The following is a 27,283-nucleotide window of genomic DNA, read 5'->3' as shown; positions in this document are numbered from 1 at the left end:
ATGTCTGCTGGGGTGGGGGGAGCATGGCCAGAGACAGGAGCAGACCCAACAAAGCAACCAAGAGAGCCGACTCCACCCTCGGCCGCCCACCAACTCTCGGCCAGTGTCCAGTCCGCATGGATGAGCGAGGATGCGTCCGATACGCGCTCATTCATCCAAGACACACAGCGTACCGGCGTTTAGCGCCAGCTCCGCAGCCCTGTCTCTTTATCCCCATTTCCTCCAGTCTCTCCAAACATACTCCGGTGTGGGAGAGACCCAGCAGCTGGTCCCCATGGCCAAAAGGCTGCCGTGAGGCAGATCCAAAAGCCCACAAAAAGGCACAGCAGAAATCACGAAAGTGCCACCCCTTGTCGCACAGCCCCAAAGGGGTCCCGAATCAAAAGGCAAAACCCCCCCCAAAAAACCATGAAAACAAGAGAGAAACACCAGGAACATAAAAGGATGACACAAGAGCACAGAGCTCCTGCCACCAGCAGCTTTTACAGTGGCGTCAAACTGTACAAATGCTGTTTTGGCGGACATTTGAACATTCTTTCCAGTCACAGTCATACACAGTGATGCTGGTAACGTGTTACTTAGTAACATTTTTCAGTAACCAGTAACCTAACACGGTACTCTTTCCAAACCAGTAATCAGATTACAGTTACTTATCCAAGTCACTGTGCATTACTATCTTGTGATTTGTGCGAAATTCTAAATTATTGACATTTCAAACCTTAGCCTTAATCCCTAACCCTCACCTGAAAGTTAAAGGTTTAAATCCACTTTAGATTATGTGACGTTAAAATGAAATCAAAAACACATGATTAAACAAAACTCAAGAGTTATGTAAAATACATGGCCAATTCTTGGGGTGTTTAAGGCTGTGTACTCTGTCATGGCACCTTTTCTATAGTTCTACAATGAACTGGAATAAAGATGGAAAACACAGAGGGATTTTCTTTGTTGGATTTTATATTGCGCAATATGAGACTGAGACAGCATCCAGCACGAACTAGAAATCTCATATAAAAAATATACAACATAAAGTGGCAAGAAACACGTCAATAATGAACAAAGTAAAACATGTTCTAGACCAAAAATCACTCCATATTCTCTACTGCTCGCTAATGTTACCATATCTGAGTTATTGTGTAGAAATATGGGAAAATGACTATAAAAGTACACTTCATTCATTAACGGTGTAACAAAAAAGATCAGTTAGAATAATACATAATGTTGGATATAGAGAACATACAAACCCTTTATTTCATCCATCCATCCATTTTCTACCGCTTTTTCTTTTTGGGGTCACAGGGGGTGCTGGAGCCTATCTCAGCTGCATTCGGGCGGAAGGCGGGGTACACCCTGGACAAGTCGCCACCTCATCGCAGGGCCAACACAGATAGACAGACAACATTCACACTCACATTCACACACTAGGGCCCATTTAGTGTTGCCAATCAACCTATCCCCAGGTGCATGTTTTTGGCGGTGGGAGGAAGCCGGAGTACCCGGAGAGAACCCACGCAGTTGTGGGGAGAACATGCAAACTCCACACAGAAAGATCCTGAGCCCGGGATTGAACTCAGGACTACTCAGGACCTTCGTATTGTGAGGCACATGCACTAACCCCTGTTCCACCGTGCTGCCCTTTATCTATTCAATCGAAAATACTGAAATTGCACAAAGCAAACTATAATCTGCTACCCAAGAATATACAACTATTCTTCTCAACAAAAGAGGAGAAATATAATCTTAGAGAAAAATGTAATTTAAAACATTTGTACGCACGTACAACACTTAAGACCTTCAGTATATCTGTATATGGAATTAAATTATGGAATTGTTTAAGCAAAGAAATCAAACAATGTACTAATATAATCCACTTCAAGAAACTCTTCAAATTTAAAGTGTTTACAAAGTAAACATTATGGGGACGGCGTGGCGAAGTTGGTAGAGTGGCCGGGCCAGCAATCGGGGGGTTGCTGGTTACTGGGGTTCAATCCCCACCTTCTACCATCCTAGTCACGTCCGTTGTGTCCTTGGGCAAGACACTTCACCCTTGCTCCTGATGGGTGCTGGTTAGCGCCTTGCATGGCAGCTCCCGCCATCAGTGTGTGAATGGGTGAATGTGGAAATAGTGTCAAAGCGCTTTGAGTACCTTGAAGGTAGAAAAGCGCTATACAAGTATAACCCATTTATCATTTGTTTTAGTACTAAGAAGAAGAACCAAGATAAATATTCTGAATTTATTTCATCCATCCATTCATTTTCTAGATAATCTTACTCATCTCACCATATGAAATATAACTTACTTCACTAATTATTATTTATGTCTTTATTTATTTTTAATGTTATTACTTCTGGAGTATATTTTGAATAAATTGAGAACAGGAAGTGAACAAAAGTTTTTGCAACTGCTATTTAAAGGAAAAGGTGTAGGAATAATTAAACTGTGCTTCTTCCTACTCCTTTTCGAACATGTTGAATAGAGAAACTGGAAATTGCGATGTGTCATGTTGTATGCATGCATGTTCCAAATAAACTCAAACTCAAGCACATGCTCGGCAGATGAGGAATTCTCTAATGATAAAAAGAAACATTTGAACATTTATACACATCCATATTTATCCTGACTAGTTTTCTGATTTGGACTGAACAGTTTATGATATAGTTTTCTCTGCCATATCTGATTCCAATGATCTTTGTTTAGGAAACACTATTAACCATGCCGGGTTTTGTGCCCGGAGCCTCAGAGACGACCTTTGCTTCCCTACAAATCCTCCAGCCTATTTCCCTTCTCTGTTCTTCCACTCTCAATTGAAATTCATGCCACGTCAGGGAAGAAATTTAGACCAAAAGCCAATTAATGCGTTGTTTTTGTAATTGAGCCAATATCTTCCCAACCTGTCTCTGCAGTTCTCGCCAGCAGGGGACTTGATCTTTGAGGTTTACCTGGAGAAGCGAGAGCCAGAGAACTGCTGTTTAATCAAGGTGTGTACATGCATGTGCGGCGAGTTTGACAGAATCGGTCGGAGGCATTTGTGGTTTCAACCTGATGGGATTGCCTCCGCTGAACATAAGTCAGTAAAGAGCTAATCAAAGAAACGTCTGATGTAATTCTGCCAATAATTGTGTTTTGTTGCACGGTTTCTGCTTGTGGACTCTTGGCAGTAGCCTACAAAGTGATGCTCGGAGGCAGTAGCACAGGTAGCGCTAATCCCAATGAGGCAACAACGCTGCCTTTATAAATGTCATAATCAAATATTCAATGGCTCTTCAAAGCATGTGTTGCGTGGAAATATTCAAAGATTTCCTCATTAATCTGGTTTATGTTGTTTTTGTTATTGGTGGCAGGTGTCGCCCAGCATGCGATCTGCGGAGCTGGTTGAGGCCGTGCTGAGCATGAGGAACCTCGTCTTTAGTTCTGATGACTTGTGGACCACGTTTGAAGTCATCGAGAATGCAGAGTTAGGTACTGATCAACATTTCTGTCTGATGTACAAACCCCGTTTCCATATGAGTTGGGAAATTGTGTTAGATGTAAATATAAACGGAATACAATGATTTGCAAATCTTTTTCAACCCATATTCAGTTGATTATGCTACAAAGACAACATATTTGATGTTCAAACTGATAAACATTTTTTTTTCCGCTAATAGTCATTAACTTTAGAATTTGATGCCAGCAACACGTGACAAAGAAGTTGGGAAAGGTGACAATAAATACTGATACAGTTGAGGAATGCTCATCAAACACTTATTTGGAACATCCCACAGGAGAACAGGCTAATTGGGAACAGGTGGGTGCCATGATTGGGTATAAAAGTAGATTCCATGAAATGCTCAGTCATTCACAAACAAGGATGGGGCGAGGGTCACCACTTTGTCAACAAATGCGTGAGCAAATTGTTGAACAGTTTAAGAAAAACCTTTCTCAACCAGCTATTGCAAGGAATTTAGGGATTTCACCATCTACGGTCCGTAATATCATCAAAGGGTTCAGAGAATCTGGAGAAATCACTGCACGTAAGCAGCTAAGCCCGTGACCTTCGATCCCTCAGGCTGCACTGCATCAACAGGTGACATCAGTGTGTAAAGGATATCACCACATGGGCTCAGGAACACTTCAGAAACCCACTGTCAGTAACTACAGTTGGTCGCTACATCTGTAAGTGCAAGTTAAAACTCTCCTATGCAATTTTAAGTGCAGCTATCAGCGAAGAATTTATTTACTCTTAAGTCAACTCTTAGCAGACTTCTTAGGAGTAATTCTAAGAAGCTTGATAAGTACGGCCCCAGGCCCATAGTGTGTTCAGCTTTAGGACAGAGATCAGTTTAAAAAAAAAAGGTATTTATTTGTATACTGTTAAGTTAGCAGTAAAGATTTCAGCGGACTTCGAAATGTGCTAATTGTGACAAACATATACATTATCATGTTAAATATGTTCCCTTAGACCAGGTGTGTCCAAACTTTTTGACTTAGGGGCCACATTGGGCTAAAAAAATTGGCCCATGGTCAAAAGCAGACTGCAAGTAAAGTAATAATATATACCTGTAAAGTAATATATCTATATATAGATATATCTATCTATTAGATATATCTATATACATCCACCTATCTATCTATCTATCTATCTATCTATCTATCTATCTATCTATCTATCTATCCATCTATCTATCTATCTATCTATCTATCTATCTATCTATCTATCTATCTATCTATCTATCTATCTATCTATCTATCTATCTATCTATCTATCTATCTATCTATCTATCTATCTATCTATATATATGTGTATATATATATATATATATATATATATATATATATATATATATATATATATATATATATATATATATATATATATATATATATATATATATATATATATATATATATATATATATATATATACATACATACAGTGCAGGCCAAAATTTTCAATGGGTTTTCTTTATTTTCATGACTATTTACATTGTAGATTGTCACTGAAGGCATCAAAACTATGAACATGTGGAGTTATGTACGTAACAAAAAAAAGGTGAAATAACTGAAAACATGTTTTATATTTCAGTTTCTTCAAAAGAGCCACCTTTTGCTCTGATTACTGTTTTGCACACTCTTGGCATTCTCTCGATGAGCTTCAAGAGGTAGTCACCTGAAAGGGTTTTTACTTCACAGGCGTTCATAGTTTTGATGCCTTCAGTGACAATCTACAATGTAAATAGTCATGAAAATAAAGAAAAAACATTGAAATGAGATGGTGTGTCCAACAGAGTACCTAACAGAACTGCGGCCAGGGTTCGTTATCACAGAGATTATGTAATTTCCAGACTCAGATGCCCTACACATAAACTTATGCATAAGGTTGCGTAGCAACGCTGAAAAAGTGGGCACCCCAACACTAACAAACATCTGGCTTGCATTGGAGCTTCTTGGAATTCCCAAGAGAAGCCTCATACAATCATTATAAGCAACCTGCAGCTTCTGTATGCTTTTCTGCTTATACTTTACCCACAGGGGGGCAGTATACAGAGGAGTGCAATAGGCTCTGCATAAGTTTATCTTTACATCATACACTACCGTTCAAAAGTTTGGGGTCGCATTGAAATGTCCTTATTTAAGATAACTTTAAACTAGTCTTAACTTTAAAGAAATACGCTCTATACATTGCTAATGTGGTAAATGACTATTCTAGCTGCAAATGTCTGGTTTTTGGTGCAATATCTACATAGATGTATAGAGGCCCACTTCCAGCAACTATCACTCCAGTGTTCTAATGGTACAATGTGTTTGCTCATTGGCTCAGAAGGCTAATTGATGATTAGAAAACCCTTGTGCAATCATGTTCACACATCTGAAAACAGTTTAGCTCGTTACAGAAGCTACAAAACTGACCTTCCTTTGAGCAGATTGAGTTTCTGGAGCATCACATTTGTGGGGTCAATTAAACGCTCAAAATGGCCAGAAAAAGAGAACTTTCATCTGAAACTCGACAGTCTATTCTTGTTCTTAGAAATTAAGGCTATTCTACAAAATTGTTTGGGTGACCCCAAACTTTTGAACGGTAGTGTATGTAGAATAATAAAATTTATTTCTCAGCATGTTGGCTTGGGCATACAGCATACGCCGCTGTCTGTATAGGTCATCATCATCACCCAATAGATCTGTAATGATGTGCCCCAGATACTTAGTTTTATCACACAACACTCAGCACCTGTCCTAACAGATAGAATGAAGGAAAAGAGAGGTCCTTGTCTTCTCTTGTTCTACATATCATATTGACACTCTTTTTGGCATTATATTTCACATCATATTTTAAACCATAATCTGTACATATATTCAGCAGCTGTTGGAAGCCAGCACTGCTAGGAGACAGGATGGCTAAATCATCCGCATACATACAATGATTAACCACAGTATTACCAAGTACACATCCTGTTCTACAGGTATTGAGCTGTACAGATTGAAGAAGGCAGGGGAGAGAATTCCCCCCTGGCTCCCAACCTTAAATGTTGCAGAGCATTTATCGCCCCATCTGATCTGCATGCTCTGATTAGCATACCAATATGACAGAATTCTGATGATACTATCAGGCACGCCCCTCTCTTTCAGTTTTAAAAACAGTTTCTGATGGTTGACTCTATCAAAGGCTTTCGACGCGTCAATATAGCCAACTAAAACTGAGGAGTTCTTACCTTTATACATATCAATCACTTCTTTCAGTGCATAGATACAAAGGTCAGTACCATGCTTAGTTTTAAGCATGGTACTGACATATATATATACACACACACACACATATATATATATATATATATATATATATATATATATATATATATATATATATATATATATATATATATATATATATATATATATATATATATATATATATATATATATATATATATATATATATATATATATATATATGTATATATATACACTACCGTTCAAAAGTTTGGGGTCACATTGAAATGTCCTTATTTTTGAAGGAAAAGCACTGTACTTTTCAATGAAGATAACTTTAAACTAGTCTAAACTTTAAAGAAATACACTCTATACATTGCTAATGTGGTAAATGACTATTCTAGCTGCAAATGTCTGGTTTTTGATGCAATATCTACATAGGTGTATAGAGGCCCATTTCCAGCAACTATCACTCCAGTGTTCTAATGGTACAATGTGTTTGCTCATTGGTTCAGAAGGCTAATTGATGATTAGAAAACCCTTGCGCAATCATGTTCACACATCTGAAAAATGTTTAGCTCGTTACAGAAGCTACAAAACTGACCTTCCTTTGAGCAGATTGAGTTTCTGGAGCATCACATTTGTGGGGTCAATTAAACGCTCAAAATGGCCAGAAAAAGAGAACTTTCATCTGAAACTCGACAGTCTATTCTTGTTCTTAGAAATGAAGGCTATTCCATAAAATTGGTGACCCCAAACTTTTGATTGGCAGTAAATATATATATATATATATATATATATATATATATATATATATATATATATATATATATATATATATATATATATATATATATATATATATATATATATATATATATATATATATATATATATACATACATACATATATACACACATACATACATACACACATACATATATACAAACATACATACACACATACATACATACACACATACATATATACAAACATACATACACACATACATACATACATACATACATACATACATATATATATATATATATATATATATATATATATATATATATATATATATATATATATATATATATATATATATATATATATATATACACACATTTACACAAATATATACATACGTATGTGCGTGCGTATGTACCTGCATATGTATGTATGAATTTATGTACAAGTGTAGTAGGGGTGTAACGATTCGTTTTAACAATGATTCCATTCGATATTTGTATATATGTATATATATATATATATATATATATATATATATATATATATATATATATATATATATATATATATATATATATATATATATATATACATACATACATATATACACACATACATACATACACACATACATATATACAAACATACATACACACATACATACATACATACATACATACATATATATATATATATATATACACATTTACACAAATATATACATACGTATGTGCGTGCGTATGTACCTGCATATGTATGTATGAATTTATGTACAAGTGTAGTAGGGGTGTAACGATTCGTTTTAACAATGATTCCATTCGATATTTGTGGTTGCCGATACAATCTCTTTTTTTTTTTAGAACGATTCGATCCAATACAATTCAATAAGTTTAAATCAATTCAGTAACATTTTAGCCAAAAAATTCACTGTGAAATAAATACTGGATATTGAACACTGCAGGTGAAGTTTCCTATATTCTTGTCATTTCTTGTAAGGAAATTATGTAGAAATAATTATGGATACAAACAAGCAAGTAAACAATTATTTTCTTATTTAAATAAAGTACTACTAACACTTAAGGTTGAACTAACAAGATGAAACATTTTCTGCTCACATTTTCAACATTCAAGCAATTTTCAATAAGTACGGTAACCGACATTTTAACAGTAAATACAGTCATATATGCATGTATATATGCATATACAGTATATTTGTCTCCCAGTATGTGTGAGAGCCAAAACACGGCCCCCAGCCACCCAGAAAACCTCACCCAAAACAGCATGTGTGTCGCCCAGACAATAAGGGACCATAGGTCCCAGGCAGGCAGCCCTGTCAGCGACCGGGCCCCTAGGACCTACCCTACCGTTCGCAGACAGACACGCCCGGCTGAGGACAAGGCACGGGACAAGCAAGAGACAACCAGTTCCCAAGCCAGCAAGAGACCCCACGCCGGCAGAAAGAAGACGGGATGTGTGTGATCAGGTTTACAGTTAATTTTACATGTAATCAGCGAGTGCAATGATTTAAGTTTGCATAATAGTCTCATATCAAATTGAAGGGGGAAGTGTGCCAAACATGTAAAAATTAAGTACAACCTGCAATGAAGTGCAATTTTCGAGGGTAATTATCACCAAAATGCTGTCATACTGATCTACTCGCATCCACACACTCACACGTAACATTTTTTTTCGTCGCACAGCACAACATTGATTGTGACGTAACAATTTTTTGTACAAAAATAAAAAATGTAGGATATTATCAGGAAATGATTAGAGACACTTCAGTTTGTATTGATTAAAGCAAGCTGCAGCTACCAACCTGACAACACACAACTTTACCTCATATTAACAACCCCCAACCCCACACCAGACCCCGACGACACTACACTATAAACGATAAAACATTAAAGGCCTACTGAAATGAGATTTTCTTATTTAAACGGGGATAGCAGATCCATTCTATGTGTCATACTTGATCATTTCGCGATATTGCCATATTTTTGCTGAAAGGATTTAGTAGAGAACATCAACGATAAAGTTTGCAACTTTTGGTCGCTGATAAAAAAGCCTTGCCTTTACCGGAAGTAGCGTGACGTCACAGGTTGTGGAGCTCCTCACTTCTGCACATTGTTTACAATCATGGCCACCAGCTGCGAGAGCGATTCGGACAGAGAAAGCGACGGTTTCCCCATTAATTTGAGCAAGGATGAAAGATTTGTGGATGAGGAAAGTGAGAGTAAAGGACTAGAGGGCAGTGGAAGCGATTCAGATAGGGAAGATGCTGTGAGAGGTGGGTGGGACCTGATATTCAGCTGGGAATGACTAAAACAGTAAATAAACACAAGACATATATATACTCTATTAGCCACAACACAACCAGGCTTATATTTAATATGCCACAAATGAATCCCACATAAAAAACACCTCCCCCCTCCCGTTCATATAACCCGCCAATACAAATCAAACACCCGCACAACACACTCAATCCCACAGCCCAAAGTACCGTTCACCTCCGCAAAGTTCATACAGCACATATATTTCCCCAAAGTTACGTACGTGACATGCACATAGCGGCACGCACGTACGGGCAAGCGATCAAATGTTTGGAAGCCGCAGCTGCGTACTCACGGTAGCGCGTATCCAACTCAAAGTCCTCCTGGTAAGAGTCTCTGTTGTCCCATCTCCACAAGCATGCGTATCCAACTCAAAGTCCTCCTGGTAAGAGTCTATGTTGTCCCAGTTTTCCACAGGCTAATGGTAAAGCTTGACTGTCATCGTTCGGTAATGTAAACAATGAAACACCGGCTACAACGTAGCCGCTACGTGTTTGTGTTGCTGCAGCCGGCCGCTAATACACCGCTTCCCACCTACAGCTTTCTTCTTTGCTATCTCCATTGTTCATTAAACAAATTGCAAAAGATTCACCAACACAGATGTCCAGAATACTGTGGAATTTTGCGATGAAAACAGACGACTTAATAGCTGGCCACAATGGTGTCCCAAAATGTCCGCTACAATCCGTGACGTCACGCGCAAACGTCATCATACAGGATATTTCGCGGGAAATTTAAAATTGCAATTTACTAATCTAACCCGGCCGTATTGGCATGTGTTGCAATGTTAAGATTTCATCATTGATATATAAACTATCAGACTGCGTGGTCGGTAGTAGTGGGTTTCAGTAGGCCTTTAAATATCAAGAGTTTGGACACACCTGCCTTAGACCAATGTTGTTAACGTTTGCTAGCTGTTTGTTGTCTTCTTGTACGTATTTTTCTGGGCTTGGCACTGTGAAATTCAGCACCTTTAATCCAGCGCTTCTCAAACAGTGGGGCGTGTTTAGGTGTCAGAGGGGCCATGAGAGGCAGGGTCACTGCCAATATAAGCCTCATTGTTCATACTCGAACGATACAAGCCCTAAAGCTTGGTGGCAGCAGTACTCCGATTAATCAACAAGCTGTCCAGGAAATACAGTATGAGGAAGTATACATAGCCCTTGGATTTACTGTGAATACTGTAGGTAATGAGGATTTATAATGTCCTAAAGTGGATTACGGTAAGCTCTTTATTTGGAGGAAGTGCTAATCAACAAATAGCTTGAAGTATACAAATAAATAGATATCAGGTTCTCAAATGTATTTCAACTCAGGGATGTGTGTGAAAACATTCCTCATTATAGAAAATTATTGAGAACTGAGGTACCATATCCACCCCTCAATATTTAATATTCAATTCTTATCTTCCAAAGCTATTTTGGACATTGAAGGAACAGGAGAAATATGGCTAAATGGACAAAAACGGGGGTCAGCAACCCGCGGCTCGAGGCTTTAGCGCCATCCTAGTGGCTCCCTGGACTTCTTTCAGAGATGTGTGAAATGGAAAAAAGATGAAGGAAAAATTTTTTTTTTGTTTTAATATATCTTCTGTAGGAGAACAAACATGACACAAACTTTCCTAATTGTTAAAAATCTCACTGTTTATATTAAACATGCTTCACTGATGAGAGTATTTGGCAAGCACCGTTTTGTCCTACTAATTTCAGCGATCTTTGAACTCATCGTAGTTTGTTTACATGTACAAATTTCTCCGATGCTGCCACAGAAAGACCTGTATATTGCCACTCCTTCTTTGTCTCATTTTGTCCACCAAACATTTTATGCTGTGCGTGAATGCACAAAGGTGAGCTTTGTTGATTTTTATTGATTTGCTGGAGTGCTTATCAGGCATATTTGGTCAATCCATGACTGCAAGCTAATCAATGCTAACATGCTACATATTGCATCATTATGCCTCGTTTGTAGGAATATTTTGAGCTCATTTAATTTCCCTTTACTTATGTCCTCTGTGTATTTAATTTATATTTGCATGTCTCATGACACATTATCTGCATGTAATATTGGCTGCATTTCTTTTAGTTGTGTGCCATGTTGTTCCAGACCACAGCAAACGTTACCCAGCTTGCAAAGGTTGTAATAAATCAATTAGAAGACAGCCTGCCGTTCCCTTAAATTTGGACACACACATCTACACCTTTGGCCATTCTGAGCCAGTCATTTCCAGAAGTTATCTCATCCTGTGAGAAGCCTCCATTTTACTAATGATTTACAATGTTGCAAAAATGTGTAGAATAAAAATTTAAATACAACATTTCTGTCAACGAAGATTTGCGTTTGAGAGATTTTTTTATTTTTATTTTTGGTCACAACATTTTGGGTTGCCGACCCTTGGACTAACAGGTTCTGATTATGAATACTGAATATTGCCAACAGGTTTTTCTTTTTTATTGTCACTTCCAGCAGTACCACCTTAGCAGTTCCTAAAGTCCACTCCTCGTCTCCAAAGACCTCCTGCAGAGACGATTAATCTTGTGGCGTCAATGCAAAAACAAGTCACGTTTTAATGATATGTACACCAATGAATTCCCACATCATATGTCATAATTTGCCTATATCCTCCAGCGCTGGGAGTTGACCCACTTCCTCTAGTCTTGTTGCATTGTGATGCACATTGAGGCGCAGATCTCGATGCCGCCACTGAAGGCAAATTTGAGCTCGGCCGTCAAGTTCAGCGACAGTCCCTTATGTTAGTTGGCCTACTCACATGTTCCCATAAAAGACAGGAGGCGGACTGTGAAGGCGATTCTGATGGCTCCTAAAAGCACTTGTTAGGCGTTTTGGAGGGTAGCTGCAAATAAACTGTTAGGAAGGACAATGGGCAGAAAATGGGCAGCTAATATTTGTCAGGAAACTAATTCCACAGTCTGGAGATTCCGAAGACGATAAAACCGGCTCTATGAATAAGTGATGCCATTGCGGGCCTTTTTACCTCCTCAGGTTATGAATAACTGTAGCCATGGAGGCATCAGAGCAGAATCTGTGCTGCACAAATTAGCGGAGTTCTTGTTGCTGAAAATATGCACCCTGTCCGCCAATTAGGTGGAGATAATAGGTCTATTTTGCACATGAGTGTGTTTTTATAATCATATCTTGATCCGCTCAAGATAGCTTCCCTGTTCGTGAAGCATCATTTTGTTGTGCAGTTCATTAGAATGAGTCAGGCTATTTATAGGTCATGGACACTGTACTTACCCACCCCCTTCCCTTTGGGTTGCAAGGCATGTTGGTAGACATGTAATATAGATGTTCTCTATGATTTATATTATTGTATAATTGTTATACCGTATTTTCCGGACCATAGGGCGCACCGGATTATAAGGCGCACTGCCGATGAATGGTCTATTTTCGATCTTCCATATATAAGGCGCACCGGATTATAGGGCGCATTAAAGGAGTCATATTTGTATTTTTTTTTGTAATTTGAAGACACTTCCTTGTGGTCTACATAACATGTCATGGTGGTTCTTTGGTCAAAATGTTGCATAGATTATGTTTTACAGATCATCTTCAAGCCGCTGTCTGACAGTCGCTTCAGGATGCGCTGTTGTGTGAGCGGTCTTATTTACGTGGCTCACCTTTGGCAGCGTCTTCTCCCCGTCATCTTTGTTGTAGCGGTGTAGCGTGCAAGGACGCGAGTGGAAGAAGTGTCAAAAGATGGAGCTAACTGTTTTAATGACATTCAGACTTTACTTAAATCAATAACGGAGCAGCATCTCCTCATCTGGAAACAACAACAACGCCGGAAATGTGTCCCGTGAAAAAACATCCGACCGTAACTCTAATAACTAAAGTTCCTTGGGTGAATAATGTCAACTCACTACACCGGTATGTTTTAGCACTTTCATGGCGAGTTTACTGACAGATATAAGTAAAAACTTTACACTACTTTATATTAGAAATGGCAACAGCGGCGGATGAATGTCACATAACAAGAAGATAGAGAAAAAGAAGAAGCTTATCGACTACGGTGTCGCCACGGACTACAAAGGCAGATGCGTACAATTTTTCATGATTTATGCAGATCCCAAATACACATCAGCAGGTACCAGAAGGTAAGAAAAGTTGCCTTTGCATAATATTGCGAAACCAAACGGCAGATAATATGTCTTACCTTATACACACACCATAATAATATTCATGTTTAATGCGCCGATAATCCATCAAGCGGTGCTGCTTCATAGCTTACCTAAGTCATACTAAAACATTTTGATAGATTTTTGAGCACCGTGTGTAATGTTCTATATTTACAATGGAACATATAAAATGTTGGCGTTGTTTACTTGGGTCATATTGCCATCATAGTGCAGTCACACTTATCATTACACCATGTACAAAATAAAGTTGCTTCGAGGTCGGTAAGCAAAACCAGATTTATTCCGTACATTAGGCGCACCGGGTTATAAGGTGCACTGTGGAGTTTTGAGGGGAAAAAAGTGATTTTAAGTGTGCCTTATAGTCCGGAAAATATGGTATATTATCCTTAGACCAGGGGTGTCCAAAGTGCGGCCCGGGGGCCATTTGCGGCCCGCAGCTAATTGTTTACCGGCCCGCGACACATTCTGGAAATGCTATTGCAAAAATAAAAAAAAACATTACAAAAAGTGGAATGAGTTGCAATGTTGACACAAAGCTGCCATGCAGGCTGTTTATTTTTCTTTTGTCTATCTTTATTTTTCTTTTTTTTGCCATTGCTCCAAAAAAAAAAAAAATCAATGTTATAATGAATTATTGACCTATTCAAGGCTCCTTTCTTTGACAAAAGAGCATAAAAACAAACAAAATAATAGTTGAAATGTAAAATCGACAGATATATCTGAAGTTGATCTCGTAACTTAAGTGTTTAAAGTAAAAAAACCTAATAAAAATGTATCACTTTATGAGTGGGGCACCTTGTGGATCCCAAATATATTTAATGAGATTTTATTTATCTTTTCACAGTGATTACTCAAAAATGATAATGAATTAAAATCAATGGTGTCCTGCATTATTGATCTTTTTAAGGCTCTAATTACTTCACATCAAACATTGCTTTCGGAATGTTTTGTGCAGTGGGGGAAATACTGCATATTTCAGTTTTATTATAAAACACAAAGTTGTCTTTGACAGAAAAGGCATAAAACCTTTTTTTTAATTTATTTAACTTTACATCAACCTGAAGTTGATATACTGTAGAGATTTACTGTAAGCGTTAAATAAAAAAATACAATAATAATTTGGATTGTTTTTAACATTTTAATGACTTAGACCCTTTATGGTCCCCGAGAGCCCTGAAGGTTAAAAAACAAAAAACAAATCCATATATTTTGTTACGGTTTGAAAATGAAAAATATCAAAATGGCCCCCGAATTTTTCCGTGTGCGGCCCTCAGTGGAAAAAGTTTGGACACCTCTGCCTTAGACAAATTGTCAATGACATGTGGAAAGCCATGTTGTTTTAACCAATCTCACTCAAATGTTGTGCCTATCCGACCCCTAAAAGGTGTGTACCAAATTTTGCAGAAATTTCAGTAGTTGTGTTAGAAATTTCAAGTCAAAACAGACTTTTGGGATTTAAAAATAGCGCCATCATGTTGTGTTTATGTCAGAAAAACAATACCACATGCAAAACAGTAGGGGTGCATGTTTCCACAAAATTGCACCCTTTTGTGTGTAGTAGTAGTAGAAGATACTGTACAAATACTGCACATGGCATCCTATTTTATTTTATTTTTTTACATGATTGCGTTTTACCTTCTTGTGCTTTTGGACAGAGCGGCCGTTGCACCACAGCGAGAAGATTCTAGAGCAGGTGTTGGAGTGGAGCACACTGGACTGTCCTAGTTCTGCTTTTCTTGTTTTAAAGAAGTTTGCAGGGGCTGCAGGAGGCCCTAAAGACAAAGGTAGAACACATCACTCATTCTAAATATATTCAGTATTAAGTTTTGAACGGGGCTTTTTTCTCCCCCCTCATAGTGGACCAGAAGCAGCTGGTAAGAGGCGAATATCTTAAGTTCAACGACGGCTGCACCAAACTGCTATCGGGGCACAAATTCCAGGACAAATACGTGGTGCTTCGCGCCGAGAAGCTGCTCCTCTACAGAGATATCAAAGTGAGCGCTTTTTTATTTTCTGCCTAATCTCAGCACCACATCGCCGGTAAACACTCGTGGCTTTTACCTCGTTTCAACACAGCAGCCTAGTGTGCCGGGATATCGTATTTTGGGTTCTACTTTCAGACACTTGCCGCCTGAAATCCTTGCAGCTCCATCTCCCTGGTGACATAGCTTGACTGTGGTTTTTCAGATTAAGTAGGGAAGAGAATTCCTGCTGACTTCCATAAAAGAATGGCGCTTGGGAAGAGTGTACCAACGGGCCGGCGTTCCCTGGAGGCTATGTCTTCTCTGCAGTTGAAACATGGGATTTGTAAAGGCGTGTGAGGAAGTGTTAATAATTAATGAAGGCGTAGTCATTCTGGTATGGAGGAATAAAGGAACGGGGATGGGGGCGGGCGAGAGCTTGGGGGACTAGAGTGTTAAGGTTCCTCTTGAAATCTAAATGCTAAGATAATTACGCTATAAATGCAAAGTGATGCTTAATTGATGTGCTTTGCCCTCTGTGATTATGGCCAGCTTTGTGTTTAATGCAAATGGGTGAAAGCGGGATTGGGAAAAGGAGAGAATGTAGCGATGTCAAAGTTTGTACTTCATAGGAATGTTTTCTTGAATTTATTGCAATTGTAGTCATGCACCCTTAAATGGACAACATGAACCAAAAAGGATGTTGCATTTTAATCACGAAAAAGGGTACGCCAACCCCTTTTTCGCATATCTAGGCAAGTTGTACGCCATTGGAAAGCTCATTTTGTTGAAATTCAAATGTTATAGTCTACATAAAGGATATTTAACTAAGTTGTTTTGGGGGCCATATTTCCAGAAAGCTAAGATCCGAGGGGGCCGGACACGACGAATGGTCTTATTTTCTATATTTCGGAGAACCATTATCCTCTACAGCAGGGGTACCCAGACTCTTTGACTCGGGGGCCGCATTGGGTTAAAAATATTTGGCCGTGGGCCGGGCTGTCTATATATATATATATATATATACATATATATATATATATATATATACCTGTATATATATATATATATATATATATACATGTGTGACAATCATTGGTACTTTAACTTTAACTTATATAAAGACTTGGACTTACTTTTATTGTTATTCAAATTTGAACTTTACAGTACAGATAAGAACTACATTTTGTTGCATTAGCTCATTGCAGGATAAAAGAGCAATAAGGTGCAGATATAAATAAATGGATTACTGTACAGATAAATATATTGCACTTATTGCATATGCATCCACGTTTATGGATGTGTGTTATATTGTCTTTATATTCCAGAGAGTTATATATATATTCCTCGCGCACTAATTGACTGAAAGAGCGCGCACTTGCCGCGCGATGATGTTACGTTATCAATGGGAAAAGGCATTTTTAGACAATATGATTTGCCTGAGCACTTAGGAGACCCTGAGAGAAACAAGCGGTAGAAAATGGATTAGAAAGGACAGATTTTAAAAAAATATATATATATATGTATATATATATATATATATATATATATATATATATATATATATATACAGGACTGTCTCAGAAAATTAGAATATTGTGATAAAGTTCTTTATTTTCTGTAATGCAATTAAAAAAACAAAAATGTTATACATTCTGGATTCATTACACATCAACTGAAACATGCAAGCCTTTTATTATTTTAATATTGATGATTATGGCATACAGCTTAAGAAAACTCAAAAATCGTATCTCAAAAAATTTGAATATTTCCTCAAACCAAGTAAAAAAAAAAAAGATTTATAACAGCAAAACAAAATCAAACATTTGAAAATGTTGCACGGATTACTGCATCAATGCGGCGTGGCATGGAGGCAATCAGCCTGTGGCATTGCTGAGGTGTTATGGATGCCCAAGATGCTTCAATAGCGCCCTTTAGCTCATTTGCATTATTGGGTCTGGTGTCTTTCAGCTTCTCCTTCACTATACCCCACAAATTCTCTATGGGGTTCAGGTCAGGGGAGTTGGCAGGCCAATCGAGGACAGTAATGCCATGGTCAGTACACCAGTTACTGGTGGTTTTGGGACTGTGGGCAGGTGCCAGATCATGCTGGAAAATGAAATCATCATCATCTCCATAGAGCTTTTCAACAGATGGAAGCATGTAGTGCTCTAAAATCTCTAGAAGCGTCTGACTTGGGCTATGGAGAAGAAGCACTGGACAGTTGCAGAGTGATCCAGAGTCCTGTTTTCAGACGGAAGCAAGTTTTGTATTTCATTTGGAAGTCAAGGCGCTAGAGTCTGGAGGAAGGCTGGAGAGGAGCAAAATCCAAGTTGCTTGAAATCCAGTGTGAAGTTCCCACAGTCAACAATGGTTTGGGGAGCCATGTCAGCTGCTGGTGTTGGTCCACTGTGTTTCATCAAGTCCAGAGTCAATGCAGCTGTGTACCAAGAGATTTTAGAGCACTACATGCTTCCATCTGTTGAAAAGCTCTATGGAGATGATGATTTTATTTTCCAGCATGATCTGGCACCTGCCCACAGTCCCAAAACCACCAGTAACTGGTGTACTGACCATGGCATTACTGTCCACGATTGGCCTGCCAACTCCCCTGACCTGAACCCCATAGAGAATTTGTTTGGTATTGTAAAGAAGAAGCTGAAAGACACCAGACCCAATAATGCAAATGAGCTAAAGGCCGCTATTGAAGCATCCTGGGCATCCATAACACCTCAGCAATGCCACAGGCTGATTGCCTCCATGCCACGCCGCATTGATGCAGTAATCCGTGCAAAAGGATTCCCAATCAAGTACTGAGTGCATTAATTGACATTTTCAAATGTTTGATTTTGTTTTGCTGTTATAAATCTTTTTTTTTTACTTGGTCTGAGGAAATATTCAAATTTTTTGAGATACGATTTTTGAGTTTTCTTAAGATGTATGCCATAATCAGCAATATTACAATAATAAAAGGCTTGCAATACTTCAGTTGATGTGTAATGAATCCAGAATGTATGACATTTTTGTTTTTTTAATTGCATTACAGAAAATAAAGAACTCCTCTTGACAAAATTGGTGCAGTTCAGCTAAATGTGTTGGTTTTCTGACATGTACTTGTTTCTTCAGCATTGTCCACACGTTTAAGTCAGGACTTTGGGAAGGCCATTCTAAAACCTTAATTCTACCCTGATTTAGCCATTCCTTTACCACTTTTGAAATGTGTTTGGGGTCATTGTCCTGTTGGAACACCCAACTTCGCCCAAGACCCAACCTCCGGGCTGATGATTTTAGGGCTGTGGCACAAAAGCCAATTATCTTCTGTGTATTAGAAAGTACCAGCCCCTCTTCTAATATACGTAGCTGGAACCAATTACAACATTATTGATGACTGACACATTGAATAGCCAATTACATTCTGTAAATACTGATGAGCTGGTTGGTGAGTGGACTTTTGTCATAAAAGCAAGAAAGTCTGTTGATTTTTTTTAACAAAGCTTAAATGTTGATATTTGGCGTTGTTAGGCCTATTTTAAAATATTCTTAAGCTCCCCTAAATCATTTTGTGTTAAAAAAAATAAAAAAAATAAAAAATCTATTTTTTTTTTTTTTTTTTTTTTTTTACAAATACATGCCGACATATTCATTATAAAGTGGCCCGAATATGAGTTTAAATAAATAATCATATAACCTGTCATTGTTCACTCAGTTTCCCCTCACTTCATAGCGTAAGGTAGAGATCCCCTTTAGTGCGTCGATATCCAATCCATTCCACTTGTTCATATAGAAAATGCCCACATCACTCAAAATCCAGTCCGCATTTTCTCTGCGACCTTGCTTGCGGTCCTTGGACTTGTTCATATAGAAAATGCCCACATCACTCAAAATCCAGTCCGCATTTTCCCTGCGACCTTGCTTGCGGTCCTGCAGGTGTACGAAGCACATTAGCACACAGTACTGCTGAACAAGAACGTGAACGGATGCAAAATGGACATAAGAAACTTTTTCAAGAAAGTAAGTATTCATCACTGCTTGTAGTAAAATGCATTAGCTCCACTTTACACCAGGTCTGTGTTTGACAAAAAGTTACATTCCCGCTCTAAAACAATGCTAGGGACAAAATTAACAAACATCCACAACAACTCAGTTTTCTATGTGGTCATGTACGACTATGCATGTGTGTGTGTGTGTGTGTGTGTGTGTTTCAGAGCACGAAAGCAGAGAGAGAGGTCCAACTTAAGGCTTCCAAGTGCTACCTGGGCCTGAAGAAGAAGATGAAGCCTCCAAGCAGGTAGCCAAATTGTTGTCTGTCGGAAACGCGAGAGTGGCAGTGCGGGAGTCACGCATGTGGTCGGAGGGGGAAGGGTCTCGGAGACTGCAGAGGGAAAAGGTGATGCAACTGCGGTGTCATCAATAGACTGTTGAGTGGGATGTGGTAAAAGCAAGACTGGAAGGCCGAGGAGGAAAGAGAGAAAGTTGAGGGGGTGAGGATGGAGAAGCGCTCCAGTACCTCATTAGGCCGAGGTCCCTCTCTCCTGCATGTGTGTGTGTGTGTGTGTGTGCGTGTGTGTGTGAGCGGGCCGCAACTGCAGAGCTGAATCACTATTGCAGCGCTGCTCCAGGCTTTGCTCATCCTCCACTCCTCTTCTGCCATGGAAAGTCACCTCATTAGTTAGTTTCTCTTTCTCTCTCACTTTCTGTCTCTCTACTGCTCCCTCTCTCTCTCTCATACACAAGCACACCTACTGTACTTAAGGCCTCATTTACTAAGATCCAAATACCTTGCGTTAAACAATCTGTAAAACCCAAAACCAGTAAAGTTGGCACGGTGTGTAAATAGTAAATAAAAACAGACTACAATAATTTGCAAATCCTTTTCAACCTATATTCAATTGAATAGACTGCAAAGACAAAATACTTAACTTCCGAACTGAAAAACTGAATTTTTTGCAAATATTAGCTCATTTGGAATTTAATGCCTGCAGCATGTTTCAAAAAAGCTGGCACTAGTGGCAAAAAAGACTGAGAACGTTGAGGAATGTTCATCAAACACCTATTTGGAACATTCCACAGGTGAACAGGCAAATTGGGAACAGGTGGGTGCCATGATTGGGTATAGACTTAGACTTAGACTTAGACTTCCTTTTTATTGTCATTCAAATTGAACTTTACAGCACATATAAGAACGAAATTTCGTTACATAAACTCATGGTAGTGCAGGATAAAAAAAGCAATAAGGTGCATGTATAAATAAATTAATATATATAAATAATATATATAATATATAATATATATATAAAATAAATAAATATATATAAATATATATAAATAAATAAATAGATTACTGTACAGATAAGTATATTGCACTTTTTCACATGCGTCCACTTTTATGGATGTATGTTATATTGTCTTTTTTATTCCAGCGAGTTAATCCATTTTGGGGGGAGTTGAGGGGATAATTTAATTATGATGCATTAAAGAGTCTTACGGCCTGAGGGAAGAAGCTGTTACAGAACCTGGAGGTTCTGCTTCGGAGGCTGCGGAACCTCTTCCTAGAGTCCAGCAGTGAAAACAGTCCTTGGTGGGGGTGGGAGGAGTCTTTGCAGATTTTCTGAGCCGTGGTCAGGCAGCGGCTTTTTGCGATCTCCTGGATAGGAGGAAGAGGAAGTCCTGATGATCTTTTCCGCCGTCCTCACCACTCTCTGGAGAGACTTCCAGTCTGAGGCACTGCAGGCTCCAGTCCAGACAGAGATGCTGTTGGTCAGCAGGCTCTCTATAGTGCCTCTGTAGAATGTATAAAAGCAGCTTCCGTGAAATGCTCAGTCATTCACAAACAAGGATGGGGCGAGGGCGACCACTTTGTAAACAAATGCATGAGCAAATTGTCGAACAGTTTAAGAACAACATTTCTCAACCAGCTATTGCAACGAATTTAGGGATTTCACCATCTACGGTCTGTAATATCATCAAAGGGTTCAGAGAATCTGGAGAAATCACTGCACGTAAGCGGCAAGCCTGTGACTTTTGATCCCTCAGGCGGTACTGCATTAATAAGCAACATCAGTGTGTAAAGGATATCACCACATGGGCTCAGGAACACTTCAGAAACCCACTGTCAGTAACTACAGTTGGTCACTACATCTGTAAGTGCAAGTTAAAACTCTCCTATGCAAGGCGAAAACCGTTTATCAACAACACCCAGAAACGCCGTCGGCTTTGCTGGGCCTGAGCTCATCTAAGATGGACTGATACAAAGTGGAAAAGTGTTCTGTGGTCTGACGAGTCCACATTTCAATATGTTTTTGGAAACTGTGGACGTCGTGTCCTCCGGACCAAAGAGGAAAAGAACCATCCGGATTGTTATAGACGCAAAGTTCAAAAGCCAGCATCTGTGATGATATGGGGGTGTATTAGTGCCCAAGACATGGGTAACTTACACATCTGTGAAGTCACCATTAATGCTGAAAGGTACATACAGGTTTTGGAGCAACATAAGTTGCCATCCAAGCAACATTCTCATATTTCAGCAAGACAATGCCAAGCCACATGTTACAACAGCGTGGTAACACAGTGGTAACAATGCCCCTCTGCCAACTTTTTTGCCATTTTTAAATTCTATGTAAATGATTATTTGCCCAAAAAAATTTAGTTTCTCAGTTAGAACATTAAATATCTTGTCTTGTCGCTACAACAAAGATGACGGGGAGAAGACGCTGTCGGAGGTGAGCCACGTAAATAAGACCGCCCACAAAACGGCGCATCCTGAAGCGACTGTCAGAAAGTGACTTGAAGATGATCAGCAAAACATAATCTATGCAACATTTTGACCAAAGAACCACCATTACATGTTATGTAGACCACAAGGAAGTGTTTTCCATTAAGACATTTAAAAAAAAAAAAAAAGACCGTCAGTGCGCTTTATACGAACCCAGTTTCCATATCCCCTCAGCATCAAGGGTTGGAAATGGGGGTTAAACCACCAAAAATGATTCCCGGGCGCGGCTATGCTGCTGCCCACTGCTCCCCTCACCTCCCAGTGGGTGATCAAGGGGATGGGTCAAATGCAGAGGACAAATTTCACCACACCTAGTGTGTGTGTGACAATCATTGGTACTTTAACTTTAACTTAATATGAGTTGGGAAATTGTGTAAATATATGTATGTAAATATAAACGGAATACAATGATTCGCAAATCCTTTTCAACCCATATTCAATTGAATGCACTACAAAGACAAGATATTTGATGTTCAAATTCATAAACTTTTTTTTTTTTTGCAAATAATAATTAACTTAGAATTCCATGGCTGCAACACGTGCCAAAGTAGTTGGGAAAGGGCATGTTCACCACTGTGTTACATGGCCTTTCTTTTTAACAACACTCAGTAAACGTTTGGGAACTGAGGAGACACATTTTTGATGCTTCTCAGATGGAATTATTTCCCATTCTTGCTTGATGTACAGCTTAAGTTGTTCAACAGTCCGGGGTCTCCGTTGTGGTATTTTAGGCTTCATAATGCACCACACATTTTCAATGGGAGACAGGTCTGGACTACAGGCAGGCCAGTCTAGTACCCGCACTCTTTTACTATGAAGCCACGTTGATGTAACACGTGGCTTGGCATTGTCTTGCTGAAATAAGCAGGGGCGTCCATGGTAACGTTGCTTGGATGGCAACATATGTTGCTCCAAAACCTGTATGTACCTTTCAGCATTAATGGTGACTTCACAGATGTGTAAGTTACCCATGTCTTGGGCACTAATACACCCCCATACCATCACAGATGCTGGCTTTTGAACTTTGCGCCTATAACAATCCGGATGGGTCTTTTCCTCTTTGGTCCGGAGGACACGACGTCCACAGTTTCCAAAAACAATTTGAAATGTGGACTCGTCAGGACCACTGAACACTTTTCCCCTTTGTATCAGTCCATCTTAGATGAGCTCAGGCCCAGCGAAGCCGACGGCGTTTCTGGGTGTTGTTGATAAACGGTTTTCGCCTTGCATAGGAGAGTTTTAACTTGCACTTACAGATGTAGCGACCAACTGTAGTTACTTACAGTGGGTTTCTGAAGTGTTCCTGAGCCCATGTGGTGTTATCCTTTACACACTGATGTCGCTTGTTGATGCAGTACAGCCTGAGGGATCGAAGGTCACAGGCTTAGCTGCTTACGTGCAGTGATTTCTCCAGATTCTCTGAACCCTTTGATGATATTACGGACCGTAGATGGTGAAATCCCTAAATTCCTTGCAATAGCTGGTTGAGAAAGGTTTTTCTTAAACTGTTCAACAATTTGCTCACGCATTTGTTGACAAAGTGGTGACCCTCGCCCCATCCTTGTTTGTGAATGACTGAGCATTTCATGGAATCTACTTTTATACACAATCATGGCACCCACCTGTTCCCAATTTGCCTGTTCACCTGTGGGATGTTCCAAATAAGTATTTGATGAGCATTTCTCAACTTTATCAGTATTCGTTGCCACCTTTCTTAACTTCTTTGTCACGTGTTGCTGGCATCAAATTCTAAAGTTAATGATTATTTGCAAAAAAAAAATGTTTATCAGTTTGAAAATCAAATATGTTGTCTTTGTAGCATATTCAACTGAATATGAGTTGAAAATGATTTGCAAATCATTGTATTCCGTTTATATTTACATCTAACACAATTTCCCAACTCATGGAAACAGGGTTTGTAATCAGGTGCGCCCTATGGCCCGGAAAATACGGTATACAAAACCTACTTTTTTAACCTATTGGTACCTGTTTGTACGTATTTGAAAAATGATTAATACAATATGATGAACGTAAAATTATTTAACTGATATTAAATGTATTTATTTATTTTTGGCTTAAAACATTTTTTTTAAAACCGGTCTTGAAAAAGAAAGATGGTCTTACATAGAAAGAAGTAATGCTAGTAGTTGTGTAGTATTTCCAAGCGAGTGGCTGGTGGCCTCTTTATGCATGACAACACCATATTGTGCTCTTCCAATACTCATGGCCGGGAGGAGCTTTGCTGGTTATTAATTCCGCTCTTCACAATAAACACAAATAAAAATAAACTGACTTGCTTTTTTTCTCGTGAAACAGCTGGGGCTTCACGGTCTACACAGAGAAACAGCAGTGGTGAGTCGCTAGCGTCCATGAATGTGCACAGTAAATTAAAAGGCTACCATGTTAAAAAAGGTGTCTCCTCTTGCAGGCATTTCTGCTGCGAGGAGAAGGAGATGCAGGTGGGCTGGGTGACGGACATCGTTAGGATGAAGGTACAGTATGTAATTTTTTTTCACACTTTTATTCTTTCATCACTTAAGCTGTCAAAAAACAGTGGGGGTGCAACGCTACATGTATTTGTAATTAGATTTTTTGGTACAGTCTTGAGGTATACCAATTTCCCACACTCTGCATACCAGGTGAGGGACAGGAAGTGCGACTATTGTTATGTGTCTACTGTGTAAACAAAAGTATTTTTAATGGCTCGCAATGTTGCCAAGAAGAAGCCAAACCTTGAAAACCTCTTCTGTCATTAGTCTCCCATTTGGTAACACTTGGGGCCTGATCTACTAGGATCCAAATACAACAAGCTATAGAGCAGGGGTCTCAAACTCAATTTACCTGGGGGCCACTGGATGCAGAAACTGGGTGAGGCTGGGCCGCAAGAAAAGATTTCTTAAAAAAAATCTAACATGCACTTTTTAATGAATTCACCTTCTTTGAATGGCTTTCCCGCCCTAGTAACCATCTCACTCACCTTGTAGCTAGCTTTGACTGCTGCATTGCTCTTTTCGCTTGCTTTCTTGACGAAATCTTGTTGCCTCAGTAGACTGGTTTTATATTTGCAACCCGGTTCACTCTCTCATCTGCCTGGTATTTTGCATACTCTTCAGCATGACTAGTTGTATAATGACGTTTCAAATTGTATTCCTTGTGCACCGCAACTTTCTGTGTATCAACTACAGAAAAGAGCCTTAAGGATTATTCATAAAGTAGATTACTTAGAACACACTAACATATTATTTATTAATTCGGGTTTATTGAAATTACAGGAGCTAGTAAAGTTACAGGTGGGGGTGTTTTTGTAGCCAGGAAGAGTTAGGGCTGCAAAGGATTCTGGGTATTTGTTCTGTTGTGTTTATGTTGTGTTACGGTGCGGATGTTGTCCCGAAATGTGTTTGTCATTCTTGTTTGGTGTGGGTTCACAGTATGGCGCATATTTGTAACAGTGTTAAAAAATAAATAAAATAAAATATGACCACCCTCAGTGTGACATGTATGGCTGTTCCTCAAGTATGTCTTGCAATTACTTGCGTGTGTCTGCAGAAGCCTTATACAACATGTGTCTGGGCCGGCAGGCACGCTGTCAGTATGGAGAAAAAGATGATGCGGTGACAGTTTCTAGAGGACACTAAAGGCAGTGCTGTCACGGCACACCCACGACATTGTCGAGAGCGTCAAGTGCCATTCATTTAAAAACTCGCCATTCATTTAAAAACTTGCGGGCCGCACTAACATAGACTTTCATATTAAGATGGAGGCCGCAAAATAACGTCTCGCGGGCCACAATTGGCCTGCTGGCCCCGCGTTTGAGACCCCTGCTATAGAGCGTGTGCAAATTTTTAAAGTTTCACATATTATTAGTGGGCGTGTTGTGTGTGATTAATTAAGACTGAGCGTGTGAGGTTTTAGCCTGGTTTCTTCCGCTCCAAATTAATGATATCATTTGCTCCAACGGTCCAGCATGTGCTGTTTGGTTTATGATGTGCAATATGCGAAGCACGCTATCTTTTGGAGGGTATAGAATTGCGATCTAGACAACAGAATCCGCTCTGGGAGGCGCCGCTGTTGTGATGGTGTGTCGGGAATGACCTAAAAATGCACGTTGAAAGGTTTTTTTTCATTACGGAGATACATTAATAATACTGTATGAAAAAAAAACACCAGCAGACACCAAATAAATCCATCCGTCCATTCATTTTCTACCGCTTGTCCCTTTCGGGGGTTAAGGGGGTGCTGGAGCCTATCTCAGCTGCAAATAGTTCTAATCAACCCCTTAAAGCAGGGGTGTCAAACTCAAATACAGATTGGGACAAAATTTAAAACTGAACAAAGCCGCGGGCCAAGGTTGAACAAATTAACATTTTAATAGGGACCCAAAAAGTTTTGCATTAAATATTGAACAAGCAAGGCTTATATAACTTTATAGTGACATGCAAAATCGAGTTTCAAATAATAATAATAATAATTAAAAAATATCAATGGCATATCAAATACAATTTAAATAAAAATTGAATGCCTCTTTTCTATTTGCAGCCTTCTGAGGTAAATATCAACATTAACTTTTTCCACAGGCTAATACATTTTAAAATAAATTAATCAATAAACCAACCATTCT

The 27,283-nt window shown here is 39.0% G+C and overlaps 1 protein-coding gene across 3 annotated transcripts in view; it reads left to right on the top strand.

Annotated features, from left to right (window-relative positions):
- The window catches only part of arap2 (ArfGAP with RhoGAP domain, ankyrin repeat and PH domain 2), a 275,757-nt gene that overhangs the window by 234,633 nt on the left and 13,841 nt on the right, over window positions 1–27,283 (top strand). For all 3 annotated transcript variants that reach the window (XM_062065971.1, XM_062065972.1, XM_062065973.1), the window contains 7 exons: window positions 2,905–2,979; window positions 3,343–3,460; window positions 15,588–15,716; window positions 15,790–15,926; window positions 20,099–20,181; window positions 24,982–25,017; window positions 25,094–25,157. In XM_062065971.1, coding sequence (XP_061921955.1) covers window positions 2,905–2,979; window positions 3,343–3,460; window positions 15,588–15,716; window positions 15,790–15,926; window positions 20,099–20,181; window positions 24,982–25,017; window positions 25,094–25,157 — 642 coding nt within the window. The remainder of the gene's footprint in view (window positions 1–2,904; window positions 2,980–3,342; window positions 3,461–15,587; window positions 15,717–15,789; window positions 15,927–20,098; window positions 20,182–24,981; window positions 25,018–25,093; window positions 25,158–27,283) is intronic.

Source organism: Entelurus aequoreus, linkage group LG12 (genome assembly GCF_033978785.1).
Source record: "Entelurus aequoreus isolate RoL-2023_Sb linkage group LG12, RoL_Eaeq_v1.1, whole genome shotgun sequence".
NCBI lineage: Eukaryota > Metazoa > Chordata > Actinopteri > Syngnathiformes > Syngnathidae > Entelurus > Entelurus aequoreus.
Note: the sequence above shows the minus strand (reverse complement) of the source record. Positions and strands in the feature narration are given on the sequence as shown.